Source organism: Vigna angularis, chromosome 5 (genome assembly GCF_016808095.1).
Source record: "Vigna angularis cultivar LongXiaoDou No.4 chromosome 5, ASM1680809v1, whole genome shotgun sequence".
NCBI lineage: Eukaryota > Viridiplantae > Streptophyta > Magnoliopsida > Fabales > Fabaceae > Vigna > Vigna angularis.
The window spans coordinates 13,467,956-13,481,382 of NC_068974.1; the positions used below are offsets into that span (position 1 = coordinate 13,467,956).

The following is a 13,427-nucleotide window of genomic DNA, read 5'->3' on the forward strand; positions in this document are numbered from 1 at the left end:
ATGCATGTTGAATAAAATGTATGTGATAATGTTGTTGGGACTTTACAAAACGTAAAAGGAAAGACAAAAAATGGAGTGAAAGCATGACAAGACTTGGTTGACATGTGAATATGTTCGGAGTTACATCTGGAATCCATAGGAAGACGCACCTATCTTCCTCCTGCTTGTCACAGTCTTTCAAAAAAAGAAACAAATTTTTTTTGTCAAGGTTTACATAGTATGAAGGCTCCACAAGGTTATTCATTGAATATTAGTAGCCTTCTTTCTATGCATGATTTCAAGTTAGATGGTTTAAAGTTTCACAATTGTCATGTCTTAATGCAACCACTTTTAATAGTAGCTATTCGAGCCATATTACCTGTTTTTGTAAGACGTATTCTCACAACTTTGAGTTTGTTATTCAATGGCATTTGCAAACGAGAATAAGCGAAAGAAAATCATCCAAACCCAATACGCATGATATATCCTAGCCACCCCCAAATGCTTTCCTTTCCAATGGTTAGTCTCTAAGCTTCATGCTCCCTTGTTTTACTCACGGACTTGCACTAGAGAAGATGTGGTCTTACACTCTCTCACAAACTCTCACCATTTCTACTACCACTACAAGAAATATGATTATTACCGAAGGATTAATACCGACGGTCTTTTATCCTTCGATAAGGCAGTGACAGTACCGAAGGAATACGCCCTTCGACAAAAGGTTCAATTGAGTGAAATGAGAATTTGGGATTTCGCTATCCCATTCTCCCAAATTCAGTATTGTGAAATCTTCTCCCTCCCAAAACCTCTGGACCCTAATCTCAACGGTGGCCATTTTTTCGCAATTCCCGCTTCTTCCCACTTCTCTCTCCTCCCCTCGCCGCCGCACACCGTCTCCCTCCTCTTCGCCAAACCCCAACACCACCCCTTCCTCCTCTACGCCAAATGCAAACCCTCTGATGACATCGACACCTCCGACAACGTCAACCCATTGGAAGACATTGACTTCAACCCCCTGGAGCCTGCGGAGGGATTTGTCGCCCCTCCCTCCTTCGACGATGGCCCCCTCAAGACGGAGGACAAGATCGCCGCAACATACGAGGAGCTCTACGGCCCTACCTTCAACGGCGTTTCCGTGCTCGGGAATGACGTCTTCGAAATGGACGCCCTGGTGAAGCGGGACACGGGGTTCGGGTCCAACTCGAAGAAGGAGAAGGTCCGCGACGGGTTCAAAGATAGGGTGGTCCAGGTGAGAAGGGTGACGAAAGTTGTTAAGGGAGGGAAGCAGTTGCGCTTCAGAGCTGTCTTCATTGTCGGCAACAAAAATGGCCAAGATTGCATCGGAGTTGGCAAGACCAAGGAAGTCGTCGCCGCCATTCAAAAGTCTGCATCCAATGCCGGGAGGAACATCGTGAAGGTGCCAATGACTAAGTACTCCACTTTTCCCCACAGGTACACATTCAGTTTTTGCTTAGAATGTTATAGTTCTTTTCCCCACAAGTATATTTAAGTCCACATTACATCACAACTCCAAATCAAATGTAATAATTGATTGTTTCTACTGTAAGTTCTTTTACTTTAACTTGAAAAACAATGATCTACAAAATCATAGAACAAGAATTTACGGTAGTGAGAAAATAAGTGCTGTGAAAATGGCCAAAAGAGTTGTAAACATTATTTTCAATATGGCCTATATGCTTCTTGTAATAGTATTTTCAAAATATCTATCTACTTTTATCTTCACCTTGCTCAATTGAATGCATAATTAGTATTGTTAGTACATGTCTATATGAGTTGAAGGGGATATATAAATGAATTCAAAACTTGTTTGCCCTTTTTAACCTCTAACTTTAAATCCAATTCATTTGGAAAGCCTCTGGATCTGTTAATGGCCATATATTAGTTTTATAAGGTTAGTTGTAGCATTGATTTACTGTTAGATTCCGAATTTTAGTTCATTTTTTACCCTAAAGCTTGTTAGTACCTAATGAGATTATGCATTGGTGATTACCTCCTAGTTTATTGAAAAAAGACATATGTGGATACTTTGAGGATGAGTGATGAGTCAATATTTTGTTCACTTCACTTAGTTTACTATACTAGAATTAATCGGGGAATTGTGCTTAATTGTCCAGTATTTTCCCGTTTTTACTGATTGAGCTTAATCCGATCAGAAATTCTTATTTTAGTTAATTTGAATTATCTGAGGTTAATTATTTGTAGGAAAAATTGTTGGATAATATTTGGAAACATAAACTGGGATAGTTGGAAAAATATTCACACACTGTATTTGAAAGAAGTTGTACTGCATTGATTTATTCTGTATGTTGATCCGTGTAAATGATGGAATATTTTTCTTGAATTTGTAGAAGCAAAATTTGATTTGGAACTCCTACACATCACACGGCCAAACCATGTTGAAAAGCACATGAAATAATTGAGGAGACCACTACATTGCAAACTCACGGTTTTATAAATCTTTTGGAAGATAACAATTTTAATTTGGAAGGAAACCACACTCTTTAAGAAAAGGCCACGGCAACTCCTTGTTCCCAAATGAGGAATTTTGCAATTGGCAAGAATTTGGAATGAAGAAGGGCCACCAAATGAAAGTTCACGTGAGCTCATGGATGTTATTATATTAATGTTATATTAATGGAAGTGGTTTCATGGCCCCGCAAGCTTGAAAAATTGGAGAAAGAAACAACACATCACTCACGGTTTTGGAAAGAATAATGGAAGCACACTTTTTGTTTTATTTTGTTTTTTTTTTTTAAAAAAAAACAAGAAGCCATGTCACGTAAGGAGTAAAATGGAGGGCCCCTTCATGACTTTTGGCACATCAAAGAACCATTAAGTGAAGAAAGAATGAAGTCATCCTACCAAGTCCACCTTACGTTCAAAAGCTCACAGCCCACATGTAAAGGAAATGCATTAATTTTGGCTTGAAGAGATGTGCAGAATTTTTTGGTGACCGTCCTCTCCCACTCCACATTTGGTTTTAGACCTTCTTTTGGAAAACAAGCTCACGGTTTCCTTTGAGAGGCATCCAGCTGCTGCACCCCATTCATTCTTCATCTCACGTCCAAAGGAGAAAGGGGGATGGTGTGCATGTTGAAGGAAATAACTCAGTTGTAACAGCCTTGGTTTTGAAAGCATCCAGCAGCAAAGAAAATGGAGGCTTGGAGAAACATCCATATTTAACGTGGGCTGCACTTTCATGGTCCAGCAGCAAGGAGTTGCTCTTGGTTGAAGATAACAAGCATCACGGTCCATCAAGGGAAGTGATCTTCACACGTTCCAGCAACTTCCTCTCGGTGGTAACATGGCTGGCTGAAAGGAAAGTGAGGTGCTGCACGTTCACGCCTTCCTTCTTTGAGTAAATAAGCATGGACAAAGTGTCGGAACGGAAGGGATGAGTGCTTGGATGGAGAGAGAAGAAAGGAGCTGGTGTGAAAGGAGAGAAACGTGGAATGGAGAGGAGGAAGTGCAAGGCATGATGGCTGGAAGGAAACTCACGTGAATTTTGGCTGGGAAGCAGGGAAGCAAACAGACACAAGAATGGAGGGCCCACAACCTCATTTCTTTGGCATGACTAGGAGCAAATTGGTGGGAGAAATTCCCCAAAACAGGAGCTACCAATTGAGGACAAACCGAGAAGCAGACAAGCTCCTTGAAATTGAGAGGGAAATGCGGAGACTTTGTCGAGAGAAGTAGTTATAAATTGGCAGCAGCAGAGAAGAAGAAATAGGGGATTTTAGGTAGGAGTGCATACGTTCTGAGAGTTCATTTTTCTTCTCCTCCCCTCTTGGGGAGGTTTTAGATTTCTTGTAATTTTTAGTTTCAAGAATTGAATTTCCATTGTAGTTTCCACTCTGCATTTTCCAATTGAGGTTGAATTTAATTTTCATTTACGCACTCCGTTTTCACGTTTAAACTTTGGATGAAATTTTGTTGTGTTATGCATTTTTAGATTTGCAATTTTAATTCTGTCAGGAGTTTAATTGTTTTGCAATTTAACGCTTTCTTAATTTAAGTGTTTAATCTCTGGTGAAGTCCATTTTCAGTTAAATATTTTCATCTGTTAAGTTTATCGTTCATGATTGTCTGCACTGTTAAATTCTGTCATTGCGTTTTACCGTTTGTTTTATTTTCAGACGTTTTCTATTTTTACTATCTTTTACCGTTCTGTTTTTACCGTCGTTAAAATTTTATTTCAACGTTTTTAATTTTACCGCAACCAAAAAAATATCCACAAACCCCCCCCCCCTTTCGTGACTAATCTGACACTGAACCCAAAATTGGTTCTTGAGAGACGACCTAGGAGTCATTTGCTAGTTATACTACATTAATTCTTGCTCATCAAATTTGACGGGCCGCGACAACCTGCATCAAATTTTGGCGCCGTTGCCGGGGATCAATGGAGGTTCAGTTTTAGATTTTTGTTCTGTTAATATTTGTTCTGTTAATATGTGTGTTTTGTGTGTTTCATATTTTTGTAGGCGACAACGACACCTTCAGCAAATTTTGGCGCAGTTGTCACTTCAGTTCCAGGTTCTTGTTAATTTTAGATTTTTACTGTTTTTTTTTATTATTACGTATTGGTAATATATGTTTTGTCTTTTATATTTTTGTTGTGTTGTATTTTGTATCTAGCTGTTGTTTAAAAAAAATTGTCTTGTTTGTGCGTGTAGCATGTTTAATTGTTGTGTTTTATCTTGCGTTGTGATGTGATGTTCTATTTTCTGTATGCGTGTCGTATGTATTTTGTTTGTTAATTAAAAAAAAAATTTTAAAAAAAATTTTAAAAAAAAATTTTAAAAAAAAAATTAAAAAAAAATTTTAAAAAAAAATTTATGTGTTGTTTTGTGTGTTCCTGTAGCATGTATAAATGTGTTGTGAATTATCTGTTTCGTAATTTTTAGTATTTACTTTTTATTTGTTTTATTTTTATTTTTCGATGTCTACCTATTTTAATTTCATGAATAGTGCTTATTCTGCGAGTACCTATAATCATGAATCTCCTTCTGCTTGTTACCCTGATTGTAATTCTGCTGAATTCTATGATGAGAATTATATGGATCATCCTCAATTTCCTAAAAGCGCTCCTCGTGAGCCGGTCCCACCTACAAAGGATGATATTCATTGCGTTCTTAGCACTAGACTGATATATCTGCTCCCTAAGTTTCATGGTTTTGCCGGAGAATGCCCACATAGACATTTGGAGGAGTTCCGCAACATGTGTTCTTCAATGAAACCTCCACATGTCCCTCTTGATCACATTTTCTTGAGGGCATTTCCGCACTCATTACAAGGAGCAGCTAAGGATTGGCAAGACTCTCTTCCTCTAGGATCCGTTACCGATTGGGGATATCTTGAGCTTCAGTTTCTGAGCAAATTCTCCCCTGAGCAGTATGGATACATCAATGATCCTAAGTGGAATGATCTTAAAAATGAATGGTACGATACCCCACAAGATAATTATCTAGAACCACCATTCCAGAGTACTTTTATGCCTCCACCAGTCCAGCAATACGAGAGTCAGCAATATAGTGTTCCTGCCGAAATAGCTCCCCAGCCTTCTACTTCTAAACCTACATTGAAGGAGTTATTAGAGCAGATAACCATGCAGAGAATTCAGTTCGAGCAAGATAGCATGAAAATCCAGCAGGAAACTCAAGCTGCCATGAAGAATCTGACTGATCAGATCGGGCAGATGGCCACTCTTGCACCTGAGGAGACTGCTGAAGATTTTGAGGCTCAGGCAGGAATAAGCAATACTTTTGAGCCAGGTAGACCACCTTCATCTTCCACCACTTTACCAATCTTCAAGGAAGTGGAGGTAAACATACCTCAATTTGATTGTGTTGATGATTATTTTGTTGAGAGGTATGTTGATAATTATGATGTTGATGAGCATGCTTTTCATTTTTCCTCTGTGCATAATGAGAACCACTTTTTGATATCACATCCAAATGATTATTCTCCATGCACTGAACATGAATCTGAGTCTGTGGTTGATATTTTTTCTAATTTTGAAATTGATTCATGTTCTGTGGATGTAATTGAGGTTCAGTGTGATAATTTGGGTGTTATACCCCTGCATGAAATTTCTGTAGAACCACATTGCACTAACCATGTTGCAGGAGGTACACATAAACTTGATCAGCAAACACCTACTATTGAACACAAAGGTGCGAGTCGGCAAAATGGTTTCAACATCAATAGGCATCTGCTGAACCTGCTCATCAATAATAACTGCTTAGATCCGGCAGTGGAAGACATTTCACTGCTAGATCAGATCTGGAGGATGAAGCAGTTCGTCCTCAGAACTTCTTGGCTGGATTCTGAAGACATCTCCCTACAAGTCCAAAATTGGCAGCTTCCACCATAACCTACGGGAGTTTGCATCTTCTTTCTCTCCCTTTTTCCTGCTTTTATTGCACTTGTCCATGATATGTTTACTGTTTTGATTGCTGATGTATGCTTAGAACACATTGAGGACAATGTGTAGTTTAAGTGTGGTCTATTGGGAGAGATTTTGAATTTTTCTTTATTTTGTGTGTTAAATTTTTTGTTTTTGAGTGTTAAATTTTTTCTGTTTTAAGTTGTTTTTAGTGTGTTTTGTGTGCAATAAATTTTACATTTTTCTCTTGATTTCTGGATGATGTCTAAGTTGTAGATTTTTCCTCCACTTACTTAATGCTTATAGTTTGAATCCTTGCTTTTCTCTGCTTGGAAGATGATTATAAATGTTTAAGAGGTTGATTTGATTGTGACAAATATACCCTGTGAGAATTTGAGCCACTTTATTTTCTTTCTTGTGTGATATGTATCTTGATTGCTTGCACATATGCCTTGGCTTGATTCTTTTTGATGATTCTTGATGGATATGCATGTTTAGAAATGATAAAGGCATTTTATTTCTTGAGCCTCGTTAGCCAAATAAGCCTACCTTGTTATTATCCTTTGATAACCCCTGTTGAGCCTATACTTTCCTCATTTATTTGTTTTAAAGCTCATACACTGGCCCTAAGTAAAAAACAATGATTACCTTAACCTTAGGAAAGTCTGGAGCTATAAAAGTGTTTTGTGAAAAATGTGGTCTCCTTGGGAATTCTGATAAATTGGCTAGTTGGTTCCTCATCATGTTTTGAAAGTATGATTTATATCCTGTTGTGTGATAAAGAGAGAAAAGAAAAGAGACAGGATGAAAAAATTTTGATGAGAAAAAGAGAAAATTGAAAAATAATCCTGTGAATAATGGAGTCGAGAAGAGGATTGAATTAGAGGTTTGGGTGAGATTTCACTGTGTTTACACTTTTTCCCCCGTGCTCCTCTATTTCTTCTAAGCTATAACCACTTATCCATATTTTATCCTCCCCTGTCCTTGGCCCCATTACAACCAAGAAAAGACCTTTTGATCCTAATATGCATATGTTTTAAGTGTTGATATTAGAAGCTTGCCAAGTCTATTTGTGTTTGCTTTCTTGAGTGCATTGAGTGACATTGATTTACCTTAGACACTTGAGAGAAACACTGTAGTGCATATGTGAGGTTTTGTTATTTTTGAATCACCTCTTAAGCTGATTGATTATTTTTCTGTGTATTGAAATTGCTTGGATGATTTCTGTAAGTATCTACTTTATTTGATTTTGTGTTGGATATTTTCTACTTCTTTTCTCTGTCTAGAATTCTTGAGAATTGTGTAAATTCTTTTTATTTTCTCTTGATATTTTATTTTCTGTATGCTGCATTTGTGTCAGTCCTTTGATGTCCTTTGAACCATTCCCTGATTTGAGTCTTGATTTTGCCCAGGAGTGCAAAAGACTAAGTGTGGTCTATTTTGATGAGTCAATATTTTGTTCACTTCACTTAGTTTACTATACTAGAATTAATCGGGGAATTGTGCTTAATTGTCCAGTATTTTCCCGTTTTTACTGATTGAGCTTAATCCGATCAGAAATTCTTATTTTAGTTAATTTGAATTATCTGAGGTTAATTATTTGTAGGAAAAATTGTTGGATAATATTTGGAAACATAAACTGGGATAGTTGGAAAAATATTCACACACTGTATTTGAAAGAAGTTGTACTGCATTGATTTATTCTGTATGTTGATCCGTGTAAATGATGGAATATTTTTCTTGAATTTGTAGAAGCAAAATTTGATTTGGAACTCCTACACATCACACGGCCAAACCATGTTGAAAAGCACATGAAATAATTGAGGAGACCACTACATTGCAAACTCACGGTTTTATAAATCTTTTGGAAGATAACAATTTTAATTTGGAAGGAAACCACACTCTTTAAGAAAAGGCCACGGCAACTCCTTGTTCCCAAATGAGGAATTTTGCAATTGGCAAGAATTTGGAATGAAGAAGGGCCACCAAATGAAAGTTCACGTGAGCTCATGGATGTTATTATATTAATGTTATATTAATGGAAGTGGTTTCATGGCCCCGCAAGCTTGAAAAATTGGAGAAAGAAACAACACATCACTCACGGTTTTGGAAAGAATAATGGAAGCACACTTTTTGTTTTTTTTTGTTTTTTTTTTTTTAAAAAAAACAAGAAGCCATGTCACGTAAGGAGTAAAATGGAGGGCCCCTTCATGACTTTTGGCACATCAAAGAACCATTAAGTGAAGAAAGAATGAAGTCATCCTACCAAGTCCACCTTACGTTCAAAAGCTCACAGCCCACATGTAAAGGAAATGCATTAATTTTGGCTTGAAGAGATGTGCAGAATTTTTTGGTGACCGTCCTCTCCCACTCCACATTTGGTTTTAGACCTTCTTTTGGAAAACAAGCTCACGGTTTCCTTTGAGAGGCATCCAGCTGCTGCACCCCATTCATTCTTCATCTCACGTCCAAAGGAGAAAGGGGGATGGTGTGCATGTTGAAGGAAATAACTCAGTTGTAACAGCCTTGGTTTTGAAAGCATCCAGCAGCAAAGAAAATGGAGGCTTGGAGAAACATCCATATTTAACGTGGGCTGCACTTTCATGGTCCAGCAGCAAGGAGTTGCTCTTGGTTGAAGATAACAAGCATCACGGTCCATCAAGGGAAGTGATCTTCACACGTTCCAACTTCCTCTCGGTGGTAACATGGCTGGCTGAAAGGAAAGTGAGGTGCTGCACGTTCACGCCTTCCTTCTTTGAGTAAATAAGCATGGACAAAGTGTCGGAACGGAAGGGATGAGTGCTTGGATGGAGAGAGAAGAAAGGAGCTGGTGTGAAAGGAGAGAAACGTGGAATGGAGAGGAGGAAGTGCAAGGCATGATGGCTGGAAGGAAACTCACGTGAATTTTGGCTGGGAAGCAGGGAAGCAAACAGACACAAGAATGGAGGGCCCACAACCTCATTTCTTTGGCATGACTAGGAGCAAATTGGTGGGAGAAATTCCCCAAAACAGGAGCTACCAATTGAGGACAAACCGAGAAGCAGACAAGCTCCTTGAAATTGAGAGGGAAATGCGGAGACTTTGTCGAGAGAAGTAGTTATAAATTGGCAGCAGCAGAGAAGAAGAAATAGGGGATTTTAGGTAGGAGTGCATACGTTCTGAGAGTTCATTTTTCTTCTCCTCCCCTCTTGGGGAGGTTTTAGATTTCTTGTAATTTTTAGTTTCAAGAATTGAATTTCCATTGTAGTTTCCACTCTGCATTTTCCAATTGAGGTTGAATTTAATTTTCATTTACGCACTCCGTTTTCACGTTTAAACTTTGGATGAAATTTTGTTGTGTTATGCATTTTTAGATTTGCAATTTTAATTCTGTCAGGAGTTTAATTGTTTTGCAATTTAACGCTTTCTTAATTTAAGTGTTTAATCTCTGGTGAAGTCCATTTTCAGTTAAATATTTTCATCTGTTAAGTTTATCGTTCATGATTGTCTGCACTGTTAAATTCTGTCATTGCGTTTTACCGTTTGTTTTATTTTCAGACGTTTTCTATTTTTACTATCTTTTACCGTTCTGTTTTTACCGTCGTTAAAATTTTATTTCAACGTTTTTAATTTTACCGCAACCAAAAAAATATCCACAAACCCCCCCCCCTTTCGTGACTAATCTGACACTGAACCCAAAATTGGTTCTTGAGAGACGACCTAGGAGTCATTTGCTAGTTATACTACATTAATTCTTGCTCATCAAATTTGACGGGCTGCGACAACCCGCATCAACGAGAAAGGCATTTTATTAAATAACCTTTTATGTCTAAAGTATTTCTTTCACTGATGCCATTTTCCTTTTTAACATGATATATATACTTCTAAATTTCTATTCAGTAGATGATTGTTGTGCTGCTTGCCACAGTTGGAGCAATCATGTCCATAAAAAATTTCAACAACCTCTTCAACAATAGTCATCAAAGAATAGGAGTTGCAGTATATGGCATTATCTGGCTCCAAGTTTTATTTGGTCTTTCTCGACCACAAAGGTAAAACAACTAAATTCCCTTTCATTGAGAATTTGTGTATCTATACACATGATTTTGTTGGTTAGGAAGTTAAAGTAATTAGACCTTTTATGCTATATGTTTATTAGGATTGTTAATAGAACATGATGAATATGATATTATTGTTGTTGTTCTTCACAGAGGATCCAAAAGAAGTGTTTGGTTCTTTACATAGGATACAAGTGTTTAAAGCATATAGAGTACTGGTGAATTTGAATTCAAAGATTGTACATTAGTTGGCTCACTGGCTAAATCACTTTTTTGCAAGTATAATATTAATTACTTTTGAGGAAATAATTGAGTTCTTTTGGGGAAATAATTGTGTGTTTTGTTAAAATGTAGTGTAAGGGTGAATTAATTGAGTTCTTTTGATGAAATCTGGAATTTGATTGTTAACATAGTAAATTGTTTCACTGTAACTCATTTTACATTTGATTGACTAAGTTCTATGGAAGTTAATAAAATTTCATTTGCTTGGTGTGAATGTATAATTACTGAAAAGATTGCTTTATTTTTTACTTGCATCTAAACTCTGTTGTACTATATATATATATATATATATATATATATATATATATGTATTTGAATGGAATTATATCATGTTACAACATCTTGTTGGTAGTTTATGGTTAATGATTGAATCTTGATTGTCTAGGGTGTGATTATTTCACATACCTAAGAGTTTGATATGTGGCTAATTACTTTCTATGGTATTTAAGTTGGTATGAATTACTAAGTATAACTTTCGGTCAAAGCAAAGATAGGTATGTTATGTTGATCACGTATAATATCTAAGCTAAGTTAATTGTAGGGAATCAAGTTAACATATAATGAAAAGGATAAAGTAAGTGTTATGTTAAGCAAGCATAAGTATTATTGATATAAAAAGAATGTGCAAAAGCATGAAAAATGGTTTAATTAGGCATGAAAAAGTGATATAACATTGAAGTAAATGATTTTTGCACTACACTTATCTGTTTGCTAAATGGGAGTATGATCTTAATTGCTGAACTAGAGTCAATACATGCAGAAAACCTTATTGTCTTAGTTATAAAACTCTGTAGAAAATCTTGTTGTTTTAATTATAAAACTCTGCAGAAAACCTTCTTGTTTTAGTTATAAAACTCTGCAAAAAACATTTGCTGTCTTAGTTACAAAATTCTGCAGAAAAGCTTTGCTGTATTGCTGTAAATTCTGCATAAAATCTTTGTTGTTTTGGTGTAAAATTCTGCAAAAATACCTTACTATTTTGCTGTATAACCTGAATAAAAATCTGGTTTTTTTGATGGTATATTCTGCATAAAAATCCTTGGCTATTTGACATTTATTAATCTGATTGAGTAGTTTATAGCTTTTGGAGATATTGTTTTATGTCAAGTAGGTATTATTGTTGTTAAAGGTTGTTGTTGGACTATGTATAAATGTTGAGATTGTGACTGTTTTAGTGGATACAATATTGTTTTAATGCTCAATTTCAGTTGTAGTGGTACTTGATATTTTTTGTACCTTTTTGTGGTTTGTGGTGCATATTAAAGACTATTATATGTTGCAAATATAGGTTTTTGGAGGTTTATGTTTCCAAATGCAAAGTCCAGTGCTGCATGACAGGACAAGGTTGAGAACGCCTAGTGCAGAAAGGGCTTTTAACGTCTCCCAATAGACGTCCGTCCACAAAAGCCCAAACGTATATAATTGACCGATGGCATATTAGTAAATAAGTGGAACTCTAGACGTCCGTCTTGGGTCGAGCCGGACGTGTATAATATTATAGACGTCCGGCTTTGGAAGACGGACGTTTAATAGGCTGAAAGTGAAAACCATGTGTGGTCTTTGGACGTCCGTCCCTGGCCGAGACGAACGTTTATAATGTAATGTACGTCCGTCCTAGGTGACGGACGTTTAATAGGCTGAACAAGTGAACACGTGTCAGCCCTTTGAACGTCCGTCCCTTGTCGAGACGGACGTTTATAATGTTATGAACGTCCGTCCTAGGTGACGGACGTTTAATAGGCTGAACAGTGAAAACCATGTGTGGTCTTTGAACGTCCGTCCCTTGTCGAGACGGACGTTCATAATAATATGAACGTCCGTCCTAGGTGACGGACGTTTAATAGGTTGAACAGTGAAAACCATGTGTCGTCTTTGAACGTCCGTCCCTGGCCGAGACGGACGTTTATAATGTTATGAACGTCCGTCCTAGGTGACGGACGTTTAATAGGCTGAACAGTGAAAACCATGTGTCGTCTTTGAACGTCCGTCCCTGGCCGAGACGAACGTTTATAATGTTATGAACGTCCGTCCTAGGTGACGGACGTTTAATAGGCTGAACAGTGAAAACCATGTGTAGTCTTTGAACGTCTGTTCCTCGCCGAGACGGACGTTCATAAGGTTATGAACGTCCGTCCTAGGTGACGGACATTTAATAGGCTGAACAGTGAAAACCATGTGTAGTCTTTGAACGTCCGTTCCTGGCCGAGACGGACGTTCATAATGTTATGAACGTCCGTCCTAAGTGACGGACGTTTAATAGGCTGACAACTGAACGTTTATAAGCTAAACGTTTTCAAGTACCCATGGCAGCCATTAGACGTCCGTGTCAGGGGGACAGACGTCTACGAGGCTGACAACTGAACGTTTCAATTCCCCAAGTGGGGACCTTAGACGTCTGTTCTGGGAGGGCACGGACGTCTATAATACTATAGACGTCCGTCCCCGCATAACGGACGTTTAATGTACTGACATGGTGGTTGGGTATTTAATTCTCTTCAGGTCTTTACACGTCCAGTCTGGAGGGCACGAACGTCTATAATATTATAAACGTCCGTCCCCCGCATATCGGACGTTTAATGTACTGACAGGGTGGTTGGGTATTTAATTCTCTTCAGGTCCTTACACGTCCAATCTGGGGGGCCGGACGTTTATAATATTATAGACGTCCGTGCCCTCATAGGACGGACGTTTATGGGCTGCCATAGGGAGTTGAAACGTTCAGT

The 13,427-nt window shown here is 37.7% G+C and overlaps 1 protein-coding gene across 1 annotated transcript; it reads left to right on the plus strand.

Moving 5' to 3' along the window:
- Positions 1–715: 715 nt before the first annotated feature.
- LOC128196642 (30S ribosomal protein S5, chloroplastic-like) lies at positions 716–1,489 on the plus strand. Its single transcript, XM_052878134.1, has one exon. The coding sequence runs from the start codon at positions 716–718 to the stop codon at positions 1,487–1,489; it is 774 nt and encodes a 257-aa protein (XP_052734094.1).
- Positions 1,490–13,427: the final 11,938 nt, after the last annotated feature.